Raw genomic sequence first — 17,944 nt, forward strand, 5'->3', positions numbered from 1 at the left:
TATTTATTTTGCACTTCCACAAATCAATTACAATTTGAACAAAGATTAAAAACGAAAGAGAAGATTTTAGGTTCAAGTCTGTTGGATTTATCTAGGACAGCTTCAAGGAATATGGGCTTATAGGGTTATAGCTAAGGTAAATAAGTATCAAAATACTATAATGTATATTTATGTCATCATTGATATTGTAAAATTTGTCCGATATTGTTACAAATAAATATTAATTTTTTTATAAATTGGATTTGAGCCGAACTTGTTTTAGTACGCAAGTGTTTGGTGCTTATAGCTTGCGTTCGCGATGTTGCAGAGGTCAGGATTTGGGATTTAAATGGCGTCAGTGAAGTCCTGCCCACCACAAAAGAGACTCTAGCTATATTTAATACACTGTGGGCTTATGTTTGTCATTTTGTTGTGTTTGAACAGATAGTCGTAGAGAGAGGCATGGCAATCAGAAGCCTTCCTATGCCACCCAAGTCACAATCCAGTCGGAGAGGGATAAAGAGCTGGAGAAAGCCCTGAGGAAAGAAGAAAAGAAAATACTTAAGAAAGAAGCCAAATCTTCAGGTGGAGGAGGAGAAGAAGGAGGAGGAGGAAGCGATGAAGCGTTTGATCCTCAATACCTAAAGGCACAGAGGTATGACTGATTTGGCAACAGAATTGTTTTATGTACCATGCTCTACAATCCACTCGAACTCTAGTGCAAAGAGGACTTTGATTAAAAAGTGTTGTTATGAACGGGATGTCCTATACCTTTGAAAACTGGAAAAATTGTTGACACAGTGAGGGAATTACATTGTTTATGAATTGCTAAATCTGTTGAGAAAAAGGTTGTACAATTAATAGTGACAGTTTATTACAGAATTAATGAAAATTATTTAACATTGATTTAACGAGTACATACTACACACCATTATTCATACTTCCAATTTTCAGTTATGAAGATATTTGTAGCAGTAGCGTCAAAATGTATGATAAAACTCATCATGATTATTTTGAAGATAATTATTTAAAGGCCGGCTGTACTAGTTGAGCCAGGAGGGATTAGACCACACAGTGTGGTCAACGACAGGTGGCTATCTCATCAACTCAGCTCTCAATTAACATAAGAAAAAGAGGATTATGGGGGACCAATGGTCACCGATTAGGCATTGTTTTCTATATAGAAAGAGCAAGTAGCTACACTGTACAAGTAGAACAGTGGGGCTTTAAGTGTTCAAAGCTTGTATGTGGCCTTAAAGGTAATACAAAGTTTTGGTATGGGGTCATGTATTTGGTTCAAATGAACATATTGGAAGCATATGTGACCCTACAATATCCAGTGAGCGTAGTCGCGGTTGAAATCGAATCTAAAGTTATGAAATTATAAATAATAAACTCTTTATGTTGTATAGCTCCCTCTCAAGGTCAAGATATTAATTAAGCTATAAAACAATGTTTCTTGACTAATATCGACCGAATAGCTATTCCCGTTTGGAAATTATATATCACAACTACATATTCTGAAATGTTCATGGTCGCATCTACCATTGTACGGCCGTACGGCACTATTTGAAATATATCAGAATTTACCGGGAGCACCGGTAAATTTTTATATTCAATTTTTCTTGAAAGCAGAAGTGTTTGAGAGGCTAATTTTTCTAGTGCTTATATAACATCCACAGGGGTATCCAAATATATAAAAATTGAAAAGAATCACCACCACCCAATTTTCAAATATTCCCAAAACTTTGTATTACCTTTAATGTTAATATCGTTTTTTCCCTCCAACTATCAGAGAAAAGGCGTTGAAAAATGCCAAACGCACCCCTCTCTTCACCTCCAAGCTGGGGCTAGAACGATCCAGCGGCGCACCCAAGGAGTTCTATCCTAACGTCTACGACTCTCTTGCTACAGCACAGTTGTCCTCATCGTTCATAGCAGGTGCCAAGGTAAAAATCAGTTAATAATAATAATTATACCAGCTAGATCTTATATAGCACTTTTCAGAACCGGAGGCCCTCTCAAAGCGCTTTACAGATATAGATATTATTACCCCGGTCATCGGATTCAGGCTTACCCGCACACAATGTATGCACATTCTCCACTCCCTGGGGAGCATTCCAGCCAGGCGTCATTTTTACATGCGCACACTTGCTAATCTAAACACATTAGCTTTCGCATCCTACCGGGTACCCATTTAACACCTGGGTGGAGAGTGGCAAATGTAGATCAATGTCTTGCCAAAGGACATTAGTGCTGCAGGGGGACTCGAACCGCGGACCTTGTGATCCACAGTACGGTGACATATCCACAGTACGGTGACATATCCACTCGTCCACAACACCTCTACAACAGTTCTAGGACACATGGCTCTGGTGCCCGTCACTTTAATGTTCACCAAATTTATAACCTCAACCCCAAACCCAGCACTGCACCTTACCCTAATCCTTACCATTAATCTAACCTAAAACCCATTCCCAACCATCATATTTAACCCTGAAGTGTATATCTTTGATGAAATATTGTTACCGGAGTTAACAAATTAGTTCATGTAACTTCCTACAGTCTCATCCATAACTTTGCATTGAAATAATTAATATGCAATATATTTTGCATTGAGAAGACTGTTATGCTCATCTGACTTCGGATAAAGTGATGGTCTTGGAAACGGGGTGATCCAGAGTTAAGGGATCACTTTTGCACCCATACCTCTAGATATTATCTAGTCCTTTTAGACAAGACTTATCCCTGTAGACCTCATGAAGCTATACTGCTTTGTGGTCACCACCCCAAAAACAAAACTTATTATAGTGTGTACGTTCAGGGTAGATGGTTTCAGAATGTTGAAAAGTAAAGCAATATCTTTAGCTCAATTCTAACAAGTCTCTTACCGTGGAACAAGTCAAAATGTATACAGTGAGGGAGGTACAGTCAAACATGGTTAAGTGACCACCTGTATAGAAAGACCACCTGTCTACAAAGACCACATTTTTTGTTTCCCTTGAAAATGTTTCTCATTGAAACATGTACTAAAGGAACCTGTCTCCCTTGGGTTGTCTTTATAGACAGGTTTCACTGTATTACAAATTCACAATTACTACCAAATCCACATCGATTCAGCTCTGATGCAGGTACCGTTACACTTATGCTTGGATTGATTGGAGAACATTTAAAGGGAGTCACGCGTCAGTTTCCATGTGCAGAAGGCCATAATTCGCTGACACCAGACTTGGTGAGAAAACCATTAATGGGAGTACAAATTTGCACACAGCAAACCTGTTGGCCAGTCAAGAATTACCCCCTTATCTCTCGAAGAGTCTAGATTCAGATCCCGCTTCGGATCGGTTGAGGGAAAAGCAAAGCATTACATAAGGTCGAATGGTCATATAACTCAAGGCTAACCCTGGTGATTGACAACACCTGTTATTGGGTAAACATCCGAATGGTGTTGAATTCCCCATGGGAGCTAACTACTGGGTGTCTTTAAAAATCTTTTATTTGCTTGACAGATGATGTTACCAATTGGCGCTCAGAAGTCAGCCACCAAGCTCTATGAAGAGGTTATCATACCCCCAGCAGACCAAGCCCCTGTCGGTGTGGGGAAGAATCTCATCCCAATATCACAGCTTGATGAGGTGCGTTTGTTTGTTCGTTTATTCATTTCAAAATATGTAAATGAAAATATAACATATAATCAATAAACAAAACAAATACTAATCATTACAAATATGTCATGGATAGAAATAAAAAAATTGTTAAATGTGAGAAATGAAATTAAATAACTATTGGAAAGCCTGTATCAGGCTTTGTAGTTTACAGTTATCTTAGTTTTGAAGAGTACATTTTAGGACTGCTCAAACTACACGTAACAAAGGATGATGAAAAAGAAAAAGAAAGAAAGAACAAACTACTGGGAACAAGAATACAAATATGATACAGATGAGTATACAGTTAAAGCATCACTTTGTCTGTAATTACCATAGTGTGTCTTGGACTAGATCTTGGACCAGAACTTGGACCATATCTTAGAACAAATCTTGAAAGAAATCTTCGAAAAAATCTTGGAACAAATCTTCAAACAGATAGACATGTTGAAATATTATACTTTAACATAATTTCACTAGCTTGTGTATATGGCATCCCCCATCTGCCTTCCTGAAACACACTCAGAAACCCTAAATACAAGAGATGTGAAAATTCTCTTTTATTACATTTTAATGGTTTCCATTTTGCCTAAAACATGTGGTCATGTGCTTTCTTTAGAAGTTTGAGGAACACCAATGATCAATTAAAACCTGCAGTTTGTAGTAAAATAGTTTTATTAAAAAAAAGAAAATTAGTAAGTTTATTAATCGTAGTAAAGTATTAAAATATGTGTATCTTCTAAACGACCTAGAACACCAGTGTTAACATTCTTTATGGAAGGCTTCCCTCTCTTACTTTGATTTTTCTTCCTTACTTTGTTTGGTTCATCTTAGATTGGGCGCATCGCATTCAAGGGAATGAAGAGCCTAAACCGTATCCAGTCAGTGGTCTTTGAGACAGCGTACAACACCAATGAGAACCTTCTGATCTGTGCCCCTACTGGTGCGGGTAAGACCAACATTGCCATGCTGACCATCCTGCAGGAGGTCAAGAAACATATTCAACAAGGGGTCATCAAAAAGGATGAATTCAAGGTAAAATATATATTTTGATTATTCATTTGTACTAAAACTGCACTAATGCTCATACATGTACACTGTACTTCGAAGAAGTCTGACATACATGTATAATACAAATGAGAAGTGAATGTTTTGTTTATCTTTATAGTTTCTTTCAGTAAGCATTATTATTTTTATATTTCTTTCTTGTACACTCTCTTCACTTTTTTTCTCCCCTCTCCCCCCATCTCTTCCCCTCTCTTACCCCCTCTATTCCCATCTTTCTTTCACATACAGTAGTTTCTCTGTTTGTTTTCCATTTTCATCTAATTATTCCTATGAACTCCTTTCATGCATTTCCAGTAGCATAGCCTGTATTTTCCTATCATCTGCTAATTGTTAAAAGTGTATAACTTCTAAATTTTTGGGCCATGTACATTCAAATCTGTATCTGTGTCTTGATACAATAAAATGATACTGGTACATGACCTTTATACTGTACTTAGTCTTGAATCTTTTGCTCTGTGTATTGTGGTTTTCTACCAGTATCTGAATACCGGTAGTTCATGTTCAATTTTTGTTTCTATACTTTTTAAGATTGTATACGTGGCTCCCATGAAGGCTCTAGCAGCCGAGATGGTGAGGAACTTTGGAACCCGTCTAGCGCCTCTTGGTCTGTCTGTGAAGGAGCTTACAGGAGACATGCAACTTACTAAAAATGAAATCATGAAAACACAGGTAACATTTCAAGTAGCAATAGTGTGAGAGAGTTTGTTTACCCTATAACTTCAAAACTAAAAAAAATGACATACAAACATTGAAATATGTGTTAATATGGCACCTTGCATTGTACCACTGATGGGGCGTTGCAAGAAAGTTGCAATCAATTGCCAATCCCCAAAATCAAGCATAAGTCTTACGATTAAATGCCAATTTGCAATTGATCGCAACTCAACATTCTTGCAATGCCTCAGTAAAAAAGAGAGAGAGAGAGAGAGAGAGAGAGAGAGAGAGAGAGAGAGAATAAAATCTAGATCTATTTAACTTAATTTAATTGTTAAAACTTTAATCCTAACAAAATCCTAAGAAATTTAGGAGACTAGTGGGGCGCTGCAAGAAAGTTGAGTTGCAATCGATTGCAAATATCAATCACAACTTTCTTGCAACGCCCCATTAGTCTGTCTGTAAAAGAGCTTACTGGAGACATGCAACTCACTAAGAATTAAATCATGAAAACACACTGGTTTTCCATTAGAAGCCTTGAATAGAGAGTTCATTGTTAGCTTCCAACTTAGTTAAAAACATACCTACATGTATGCATTTTGTCACAACTCTTAATGACACACATGACAAGTACAGTATTCCTGAAATGTTAGGAAGCAATCCAAAGTTTTGTGAATTCATATCAAAGCATGATATTTAACATGTTTGAACTGATGCACTACACACATTTACATCAACAAATCTGATTCTCATTTTGATTATTGATGTAAATGTGTGTAGTCATAGACGTAATACAAATGGACTTTCGACGGCAAGAGTAGTAAAAGTAATGATAGCTACCACCTGTTCTTATGTCTTACTTTCTTCTATGTTTTAAGTCTGACCGCAACGCTGCGGGCATGTTTTGATAAGCTCCGATAAGGGTCCTTTGGTCCTATGAGATCCACCGGGATTTTGCCGACCTCTATCGGCCAAGTCGCTTCGCACTGACCAATGCTTCCCACGATTTGCGCTTCTCATTTCATGAATGAATCGTGACAGGAGAGCCTTCTGCCCATGCGCAGCTAAATACTACGTCAATAGTGCCCCGGATGTAAACATGAGGTTTACGTCCTGTTCATGCTCGCCAATCTGTAAAAAAAGCCGTTGAAATCGGTGATTTCTTCGATTTTTTACGAATTTGTGTTGGTGTGTAGCAAACTCATCATATAAGCAAGGAAAGTCACCACAAGAGCTTACAAAATACAGTTTAAAAAGTATTTTTTTCTCCTGTTTCCGTTAATTTCTCTGTGAAACCAACGACGTTGTGGTGATCACAAATCCTTCGTTTGTCGAATACAATCATTCGTTATTTGTTGCGTTTGCGTGCGTTTTTTTTATAGGCATTGGAAGAATGGGGTTGTGTTCGTGAGTGCTCAGAAAATCTGTGGTAATGCGTGACTTCTTCGCATCATGACCACTAAATTGCCGTGCCTTTGTCTAATCCAAATTGCACACGTAGTCCCATTGATAGAGATCGGCGGGTGCATGTTTTTTTCAAGTTATATTTTGGACTTGTTAATCCGAGAGTGACTGCTTTTTTTTTTCTTCCCTCAGATTTTATCTTATTTTATCTTGATGTAGGCCTACTATATGTGTACGTTTTTTTTGAGAATCTAGGAATTAGGATAAATATCTGTGTCCGTAAATTTGGGAATTGACCATTGCAAAATATTCAACATTTCCGTCGTCTGCTATGTCGATATATGGACTGCCCATCATAATCATAAAGTTCTTCCTTATTTATGTCATCTAATGATAATCCTGCCCTTCTAATTACTTTATAAACAAAACATGACTCATAAGTACGAGAAAAATATGTATTATGGAACAATACACACATCGAAATAAATAATAATTGTTAGTATAAATACAACGCTGAAAACAACAATAATATATCGTCAGGCACAAAGACGAAAACATGTTCGCTACGACCGCATGGCGGAGAGCGCTCGTACTATTTAACACTAGGTTCTCAACGATTTGAAGGAGCAGCGAACAACCCCAAGTCGCGAGCTTGCTGTTGCGATTATGAAAGATTGCGCAAGTGATCGCATCCAGCTGTCGGGTTGCGGTGGGACCACCGCTGGGTTTTTGCATCGGCGCGAAATTTAAACCTTGCCGGTGGAACTCATAGGATCAAAGAAACTGCTTCGTCGATAGTCCATTCTATTATGTCTATGGTGTAGTGCAACGGTTCAGAAATGTGTTACCCCTTCTATGGCACTTAGAGGGTAATTATGTATACTAAATGAACTTTCATGAGTCAAATTTAGGATCTTAAATCTTTCAAAGTTAAAATTTTCTATATATATCTGGGCCCCGTCTTACAAAAAGTTACGATTGATCCAAATCAATTGCAAGTCCTCATATCAATCACAAGTTTGCAATCTCCTATCTCTTATGTACATACTGTAGGTTGCGATTGATATCAATACAGGGCCCAGATATCTTTATTGGTTTCTACTTCAGGACAAATCAAATTGCTAATTTTCATCCATACATAATTATTATTCTAAGGCTGAATTAATATACCACAGATCAGAAGGGAAGACGATAATTTAAAAAGTTTCTGTTTTGTCTAGATGTTGGTGACCACTCCAGAGAAGTGGGACGTCGTCACACGTAAGAGCACTGGTGATGTCGCCCTCACACAGCTGGTCAAACTCCTCATCATCGACGAGGTCCATCTCCTTCATGATGACCGTGGGGCTGTGATCGAAAGCCTGGTCGCTCGCACCTTGAGACAGGTAAAGTGCCCCCAAGAAACCTGTCCCTTTTGTCCGCTGCATTTCAGAAATCGATATATTAAAGCAGGGATGCCTGTTATCATGCTTTTGCAGGACTTCAGGCCCTGTTACATGTACATCTCTGTTTCAGGGTTTTCAGGGTTTGTGGTTTTGTATGGGGCTTCAATGACCTCTTCGGGCTATTTGGATTAAAGTAACTGGTATTCCTGATACAGACATTCAATGGCAATCCAATATGTCAAATATAGATGGACATTTTTATCAGAAAAATGGAGGAAACATGTTGAAGCAAAAATATGAACATTATTGGACCAATAATAAGAAACTTATGAATCTTTGATAGTCAAGGCCACTTGATGTGTGTGAATTGAATTATTTACTTGATTCAATATAATGGGGTATCCAGCAGAATGGGACAAATACTCAATCTAATTTCAAATCTTGACTGTTTCCTTTAAAGCCTGCCTACCTGCACTATTCTGGCCAGGAGGGATTAGACCTCCTTGCATGGTCACTGATGGGTGGTTATCTCATCAAATGAGCTCTCAATTATTAACATAAGAAAAAGGGAACCATGGGGGAACAATGGTCACCAATTAGGCATTGTTTGCTTTATAGAGGGCGCAAGTAGCTGTAAGTAGTGCAGTGGGGCTTTAATAAAGATGTTTTCCTTTCACAATCCAAACAGGTTGAGTCTTCCCAGAGCATGATACGCATCATAGGTCTCTCCGCCACCCTTCCCAACTACGTGGACGTGGCGCGCTTCCTCAACGTCAACCCCTACATCGGACTATTCTTCTTCGACACCAGGTTCAGGCCGGTACCCCTGGGCCAGACCTTCATCGGGATCAAGACGCCAAGCATCATGCAGCAGAGGCGAGATATGGACCATGTGTGCTACGAGAAAGTGAGAGAGTTGGTGGACAGAGGCCATCAGGTATGTATCTTAATAATAATAATAATGATAGGCATTTATATAGCGCCCTTTACCTAGAGATTCTATTCCAAGGCGCTCTAGCATTTCAAGGAATTCACTTCTGCCAGGTACCCATTTACATCACCTGGGTTGAGAGTGGCAAATGTAGATCAATATCTTGCCAAAGGATATTAGTGCTAATCTAAAATTTAAATATAGATAGCATTAATTTTTTTCTAATTAAGAAACAACCCCTTTCAAAGAAGTAGCACCAAAGCCACATGGGTTTATTCACACACAGAAAATTAGCTCTTGTTTGCGCATTATAGATAACGTCGAAAGATGGAAATGCCCGTCGTTTGAAGAAAAAAAAATCTCTTGTCAAATGAAACTGTCTGTACACACATTAGAAACAGAATTTTATTTACTAATTTGTTCACGACAAATCCAAACTGTTCATCTTTCTGTTACTTTATCTGCCATTGTTGATGGTGTTTGTGCAACCCAGGAATGCCATTGTTCAGACTGCTATGATTGCAACATATACATATTGTGCTTAAAGATAAAGTTGAGTTCTGATCATGCGATTGCATTGTGAAAGAAATGGGGTGGAATCGATCAGATCAGATCAGATCAAAAGCCATGCTTTTCAGGGAACATTTTTTATCTGATGTTCTTCCACACTTTCAAAATACAAAGGACAACGCTCACAAATTATCGTTCACCTCTTCCCAGAACTCAACCATCTCTTTGATACTACAACATTTCTATCACTCTTGTGTTACAGGTAATGGTGTTTGTACACGCCAGGAATGCCACCGTTCACACCGCCATGTACCTACGTGAGACGGCCAAGGGTAACGGGGAGATCGGCATGTTCCAACCTCAGCAGACACCAGAATTTGGGTCAGCCCTCAAACAGGTAATGGAAAATCATTTTCTCTTGCATACTACTAGGACGAGCCTACTCGCACTGATTTGACAAGCTTTTTCAAATCAGTTCTATTCTCCATGATCTTTGGGAATTCCTGCCTTGGTAGACAGATGTCTTTTTCTACTGACTGGTCTATGTAAGTCATTGCTGGGTGCCCTCTGGTGCGTTTGCCTCTTGAGGGCTCCCTGAAAAGTTTGTGAAATGATTTCACTCTTGCTCCTCCAGCAATGACCACTGAAACTGAGGCGGTGGTCTCTCGGTCTGTCTGAGATCGGTGTAATTTCCCTATATATTTCTATATTTCTCTTGCATACAGAACATAAAGGCTGCCTCAGAATATATCTACAGAATGCATCCTATTACACGCAGTGATAACTAAGAGCAACTAATCAGCATTTGAAATTGGATTACCAAAACATTGACTATTACCGGTATTTTAAAATCCATTATGTCCATGTCTATATCCATATCACAAATTCCGTGAATTTGATGGAGGGTCTTTTCCTTGAATTTACCATGGGCTTCACACCATGGGCCGTGAAACAAAGACTACTGCTTTAGTTATAAAAGAGAATTTTGATTTGACTTGAGTTCTCTAACAAAGAAATGGGCCTTGAGAGGTTTTTGGAGCTGATCTTTAGAAGTAGCAATCTTTCAGTTGGTAGGTACATGTAGCATGTTTAACAACCAACTTTAATAGGTGAAAGAAATGTCTCCACAAAATCTTCTTTCAAATAATGATGCTTTTTTGTTAGTGTAGCATGTTTCAAATTTCTGATTTTATATTTGAGGAGGAGAATTGGCTCAGTCGGTAAAGGGTATGCCTTTCAAACCAAAGATCGTGGGTTCAAATCCAACCCAGGTTAATGACTGAAGCCTGCGTTACGTGTTAACGTGCCCCTCCCCTGTTTCATAGACGCAGGCTAGTATGTTAAGTGGAAAACACTCCATCCCTCAGATAGGACCTTAAATGGAGGCCCCATGTAGAGGAGAGTCATCACCCTTGCACGTAAAGAACCCACGGCACTATTCGCAGTAGGGGAAACCAGCTGTAGTGGTCCATGTTCACTTATACCCGGAGGAGAGACCTGAGGGTTACAGTGATTCAGTTCGCTTTCCGATTCCCAGGCACAGGTGTTGCCAAATACTTAATAATAATAATAACATATATCTTTTATATGAAACCCCTCTGTCTAGACAATGAAATCTCGGAACAAGCAGATGCGAGAGCTCTTCCCCGATGGATTCTCCATCCACCATGCCGGGATGCTGAGGCAGGACAGGAACCTGGTAGAGAGGTTCTTTGCTGCTGGTCATCTCAAGGTGTTATGCTGTACGGCTACATTGGCCTGGGGTGTGAATCTACCTGCTCATGCTGTTATCATCAAGGTATAACTCACTTGTAACTCACTTGATCCAGGATTATTCAGTCTTTAGACTGTTGTTCCTATCAATAGTTTCATTTGGTTTGGTTGTCATCATATTTATCTGGGTCATCTTTCCACCAGATCTTAAGTCCAGATTTGAAGCGATTGATGGTGGTACTCTCCACAAAAATATTTCTTTGGAAAGGAATCCCTTAATGTGGTTTTCTGCTGTTGCTTTTCATTTAAAGCTAGGTAGAAATTACACAAAATATACCGATTATTAAAACAAGAAAGGGTTGAAAATTACTGCACATTGTCGTTCAGTTTCTATTTCAGTAAATAATACTAAAAGTTCAATCAGTGAGGCTTACAACCTAGTACAATCATTACGTATACAAAATGTAAAATCTGTAATGTTGTTGGTAAGGTATCAGGATAAAAGTTGTTGTTTTTGGTAAATGTTTAATGGCGTTCATTCAGTAATGAATATATACGCCGTAAATATCTTCAATTTTATAAGAAAATTAGTTATAGTCTTCATAAGAAAACTGAGAATAAAGATTTGTAATGAAATAATTAATTAATAAATAACGCAATTTATTCAGAGTCTCTGGATGGTTTGCAACTTCGTGTTTCTGTATCAGGATAAAATACCTTGGGCTTGCACATTTATACGTTATTCATACCGTAGAGACTGACACTAGACCAAATGAAAAGTTACATCCCGAAAAGAAAAGAATCTGTTGGTTTGAAATTGGCATGAAGTCAGTTTAGGGGCGTCAAAAATAATAACCAAGTAACAAATACATCTTTCTTATTTCATTTGTACGTTAGTCACTCCATAGGGACTAACACTAGACCGAATGAAAGTTACATCATCCCGAAACAATTTTTTTTTGTCAGTTTGACAATGGTATGGAGTCAGCTTAGGGGCGTGACAAATAATAACCAAGTAACAAATACAGTCAAACCTGTCTATAGCGACCACCCAAGGGAAACACAAAAAGTGGTCTTTGGAGACAGGTGGTCTTTGTAGACAGGTTCCTTTAGTACATGTTTCAATGATAAACCATTTTCAAGGGAAACAAAAAATGTGGTCTTTGTAGACAGGTGGTCACTAAAGCAGGTTTGACTGTACATCTTTCTCCTTTTATAACATTTTTCCCTCCAGGGCACGCAACTCTACGATGCCAACAAGGGTGCCTTCAAGGACCTGGGAATCCTGGACGTCCTTCAGATCTTTGGACGTGCGGGGCGCCCTCAGTATGATAGCTATGGAGAGGGTTTCATCATCACGAGCCATGAGAAACTCAATCACTACCTGAGTCTTATCACAAGGCAGAACCCCATCGAGAGTCAGTTCATCAACAGTCTGGCAGATAATCTCAATGCAGAGGTAAACACAATTCTTCTAGTTTTTTTAGTATATTAATTTTTTAAGCTCAATCACTACCTGAGTCTCATCACGAGGCAGAACCCCATCGAGAGTCAGTTCATCAACAGTCTAGCAGATAATCTCAATGCAGAGGTAACAGAATTCTTGTAGTTTTTTTTTAGTACAGTCAAACCTGCTTTAGTGACAACCTGTCTACAAAGACCACATTTTTGGTTTCCCTTGAAAATTGTTTCTCATTGAAACATGTAATAAAGGAGCCTGTGTACTAAGACCACCTGTCCACAAAGGCCACTTTTTGTGCTTCCCTTGGGTGGTTGCTATAGACAGGTTTGACTGTATATTAATTTTTCAAGAATAACTCCTATGGATAGCTGTCATCTAAAAAAATTACCAAATGACATCATTATTATGGTTTTACTAAATATACATCTCTAAACTAGGTGAAGTTAATTCTTCAACTTTTACCATAGTTCTGATACAGCCAAATGGTCTCCTCTGTGCCTTGTAAATGTTATGGGCAGAAGTGAGGAAAGTTCAGACCAATCTTGGGATGTTGATGTCCCAATGTAAGGATATTAAATACTTGAAGATTATTTCTTGTCTGGACTTTGCCACATTTTGGCAGAGAGTTGACTTGTGTGCCAATTCATTGCTATGCAGTGGGTCACACCTTGTGTTTAGTAAATAAGGTAGCATTGATTATAAACGAATGAAACGTGAATGTAGAGTTTAATTTTTAATGTAGAGTTTAATTTTGAATACCTATTCCTAATTTCTGTATATTTATCCAAAACTCTGTATTACTTGTACATAAATGATACAATACTGATGATTGTTTTTAATACCCCTCTCTAGATCGCACTTGGGACAGTGAGCAATGTGGAAGAGGCTGTACGATGGCTGAGCTACACTTACCTGTACGTGAGAATGCACCTGAACCCCATGGCATATGGCCTCATGTACAAAGACACACAGGTAAGAAGGACCAGAGGAGGAGTGTTTGCATTGCCAACGATTCAGAGAGAAGTTGTTTTTTTGCAATTCCTGAATGTGACATTAGGGCTGTTAAAAATATGCAAAAGCAATCTATGAAGGGTGTATACTAAATAGGTACATTCATTTAGAAAATGAAGAGATTGTTATTGGACATATTCTTGACACAAGCAAACTAAAATGAAAGATTGTTTATGGTAATATCTTATGGTGTTGCTGTTAGAAGCTACATGTATTCATATTACAATGACACATCTAAAGAACATGTGTAAACAAAACCATTTGTTTACATATACAACTATGTGTAACTATTCAATTAACACTTAATTGTTGACACATCTTTTCCATGTACATTCCATGATACTACTTTTTTGTTTTTTGTTGTTGTTGAAATGAATCTTTATTCAGATACAAAATCACAGATAACATCATACATGAATATTTATAACAAGGACTTCATCACATGTTTAAATGAGATCAAATTGTATATCTGTATTTACTTGAAATCAGATTGTAAAAATGTAATTTTCTGTAAATCATTAACTTCAATGAATACACTATCATTGAGCATTGCATAAACGTGTACAAATCCCATTATCCTACCTGGTAGGATGCGAAAGTTAATGTGGTTGGACGAGCAAGTGTGCGCTTGTAAATTGGCGACTGGCTGGAATGCCACCCAGGGAGTGGAGAATGTGCATACATTGTGTGCGGGTAAGCCTGAATCCAAAGACCGGGGTAATAATATATCTGTAATGTGCTTAGACACTTTGTTGTATCGATGTATTGGGCGCTATAAAAAAAGCGGAATATTATTATTATTATATTATTATGTGATTTTGACATTTAGAATGATCCAGGCCTGGCCAAGTTCAGGAACGACCTGATCATTACAGCGGCCCGCAGCCTGGACAAGGCCAAGATGATTCGCTTCGTGGAGCACACCGGTGACCTTCATTCCACCGACCTTGGCAGGGTCGCGAGCCACTTCTACATCAAGCACGCTACCATCGAGAAGTTCAACGAGATGATGAAGTCGGTCATGAGTGAGGCTGAGGTGTTCTCTATGGTCTCACAGGCACAGGAGTTTGAACAGATCAAGGTAATTTGGCAAAAAAACAAACCTGGGTCAGACTGTTGTAATTTGCACCAAGTAACGTGCTGGTATTGAGAAGTTTAAAGAGATGATAGACTCAGTCAAGAGTGAAGTTGAGCTCTTCTCCGTGGACCTGATTTTGAACAGATCCAAATTCTGTATTTGAAAAAGAACTGAATCCTTCCAAGATTTTGTACATGTAAATGCACTGATTAACATTTAATTTGCCAAGACTGTTGATTGGCACAATCACAGGCCTGCAGTTGGCACTAATGCCAAATGAAAAGTTGGTTATAGATTACCATTAAAGGGATTAGGTATCTTTGTGTCAGATTCTGAAAAAAAATTCCTGGATTTAGCTCATGCTGCAATGATAATTATAAACCTTTAGGTCAGTCAGGAACCCCATGACTTTTACAAACCGAACGCCTATCTGATTATCAAGATATTTATTATTGAAAATCAAAATCAAATTTTGTGTTTTCCTAACGGTTTTCATAACATTACAGTCTATTGGGGAAAACAAGTATGGTAAAACTGGTCACTCAAAGATTTTTACTTTTTTGAGGCACTTCTTGGTCATTTTGAAGCACAATTTTTGTAGGGCTTCAATATTACACCATATCATAGACACTGATAACACTTAGGGCCATGCATCTCAGGTTTAACATTGTTGAACGATGCCTTTAAGATTCATCCTTGTCATTCCATATTTCAGGTTCGAGAGGATGAGATGCGAGAGCTTCAGGACCATCTTGAGGATGACTGTGAGATGCCTGCTGCTGGTGGAGTAGAGAATGCTCATGGTAAGGTCAACATCCTCCTCCAGACCTTCATCTCTAGGGGCAACGTGGATAGCTTCTCACTCGTCTCAGACTCAGCATATGTTGCACAGGTGAGTAAACGTGAACACAAACTACAATACTTTATATTCAATTCAATTCTGAATTCTCATTTATTTCATTCTCGATTAAAAAGTACATTCATACAAAAGATACAAAATAATTCATAAACAAATTTAGAAAATGGGGAACTACATAAATAAAGCCCTTAGGCCTTGTACTAGCATACTAGTAGTTCCCAAAGCATTCATAGTATTATGTAAAGCAAAGCCCAAAAAACAACAACATTAATAAAACAAATCAAAAAACAACAACAACATATAAACAAATTTAAACAAAAGATAAATAACTATACATATTTGAGATAACTACCACGTTACTGATCCCAAAATCTGTTGAAACTTTGCAACATTTGCAAATGTCATACCTCGATCCAACCTACATGTACAAGACTGATGCGAGGCCGACAAATCAATGAAAAAACTATGTTACCCCTAAATGGCCAAGAATTGGTTGGTTTAGTTTTGGTGTAGAATTGGATTGCTGTTGTGACTAAAGTATTACAATCAATATCAATATGTTCATGTAGTATACTTTGACAAAGAAAAAGCACGTACATGAATTTTATATGATGACCTGTTTTGTATGTAACTTGGTAATAAGAGTATTAAATCCTTTTCCTAGGGCACTTTATATGTAGACTGTCAGTTGGTTTTGTATCATCTAGTTCCAAGGCTACTTTTTGATAGATCCAAGTTCTTGAACCATTTTGATTTAATAATGATTTGAGAATTAATGCTTGGTCTGAAGGCAGTACGGCTGTAGTTTTGCTTTGATTTTTGAAAAGACACGCAGCTCTTGAAATTCCACATTTTCTTAGAGATTTACAGAATACTCATAATCAACACAATACTAAACTAAACTAAGAGAAAGTAGTGGTCATGATCGTCAAATTACTAAACTGGTATAGGGTAATGGTAGCAGATAAACAGACAATACTAATGTTGAGTAACCTAACAATCAAATCTTTGATTCCTCTTCCAGAATGCAGCCCGTATAATCCGAGCCCTGTTTGAGATCACCCTGCGTACAGGCTGGCCCCTGATGGCAGCAAGCCTCCTCATGCTGTCCAAGTCCATCGATAGACGTCTCTGGGCCTGGGAGAACCCTCTTAGACAGTTCTCTGTGCTCTCTCATGAGATACTACGCAAACTAGAGGGCAGGAAGCTTACCGTAGATAAGCTCAGAGAGATGGACTCCAAGGAAATAGGTAGGAAACTACTATCCCATAATGAAGAATCAAAATCCTGTAGATATGATATCTTGCCAAATGTTTTGATTAAGTTAACAGTGTAGAATGTTCTTAATTTAATGTTGTTAAACTGAATCATAGTGAGCTGTATAATATGAAAAATTTAAGCCCTCTGGAGGCTGTGTGTAGGCTCTGAAGTATGCGTATTGCCTATAGCAGCTCTTTTAAATATGAGGTAAAATGCATTTTTCACACATCTGTCTAACTTGTAACACACAGATAGTGAGTATGCATAGGACCGTTGATGTGCGTAGCTATAGTTTTTCATCCCTCCTTGCCATATATAAATTCAATTAAACAAAGAATGCTGCAGTTACCCATGTCATGTGTGAAGGAGCCTTAGCAAATCTCTTGTGATCCCTCAGGGGTGATGGTCCACCATGTTACCATAGTTTTTCATCCCTCCTTGCCATTTACCTGTATATACAATAAAAACAAATGCTGCAGTTTCCCACGTCATGTGTGAACGACACCTTAGCAAATCTCTTGCGATCCCTCCCTCAGGGTTGATGGTCCACCATGTCAGCATGGGCTCCAAGATCAAGAGCTGCGTGCACCAGCTACCGGCCATCAGACTCGACGCCTCCATCCAGCCCATCACGCGCACCGTGCTACGGGTGCGTCTCACCATCACGCCGGACTTCACATGGAACGACAGGGTGCACGGTACCGGCTCAGAGTCATGGTGGATCTGGGTGGAGGACCCTGAGAACAACCATATCTACCATTCAGAGTACTTCCTTCTGCAAAAGAAACAGGTAACATTCTTATATCATCAGCTTAGCAAATATTACACAAATCATCATCATCAATAGCGATCTGCAAGTTTATGACAGGTTCAGTGACCCAATCAGAATTCTATATCAAGTGCCTCTCCATGTACCTCGGTCTTGAGCAATCCGTTTGAGCATTTTATATCCTGTTGCTCCACATTCTGTGATTAATTCATCTAAA

General features: G+C 38.5%; 1 protein-coding gene across 1 annotated transcript in view; it reads left to right on the top strand.

Moving 5' to 3' along the window:
- LOC100888531 (activating signal cointegrator 1 complex subunit 3) overlaps positions 1-17,944 on the top strand; it is a 44,325-nt gene that overhangs the window by 6,359 nt on the left and 20,022 nt on the right. Inside the window, exons 6-20 of the mRNA XM_030995198.1 lie at positions 424-634; positions 1,775-1,928; positions 3,489-3,614; positions 4,458-4,658; positions 5,220-5,360; positions 7,970-8,134; positions 8,823-9,071; positions 9,838-9,972; positions 11,182-11,373; positions 12,523-12,747; positions 13,603-13,722; positions 14,591-14,842; positions 15,555-15,731; positions 16,723-16,948; positions 17,495-17,748. Of these exons, the coding sequence (XP_030851058.1) occupies positions 424-634; positions 1,775-1,928; positions 3,489-3,614; positions 4,458-4,658; positions 5,220-5,360; positions 7,970-8,134; positions 8,823-9,071; positions 9,838-9,972; positions 11,182-11,373; positions 12,523-12,747; positions 13,603-13,722; positions 14,591-14,842; positions 15,555-15,731; positions 16,723-16,948; positions 17,495-17,748 (2,828 nt within the window). The remainder of the gene's footprint in view (positions 1-423; positions 635-1,774; positions 1,929-3,488; positions 3,615-4,457; positions 4,659-5,219; positions 5,361-7,969; positions 8,135-8,822; positions 9,072-9,837; positions 9,973-11,181; positions 11,374-12,522; positions 12,748-13,602; positions 13,723-14,590; positions 14,843-15,554; positions 15,732-16,722; positions 16,949-17,494; positions 17,749-17,944) is intronic.

The sequence above is a fragment of the Strongylocentrotus purpuratus genome, unplaced genomic scaffold (assembly GCF_000002235.5).
Source record: "Strongylocentrotus purpuratus isolate Spur 01 unplaced genomic scaffold, Spur_5.0 spur5_scaffold_21, whole genome shotgun sequence".
Taxonomy (NCBI): Eukaryota; Metazoa; Echinodermata; class Echinoidea; order Camarodonta; family Strongylocentrotidae; genus Strongylocentrotus; species Strongylocentrotus purpuratus.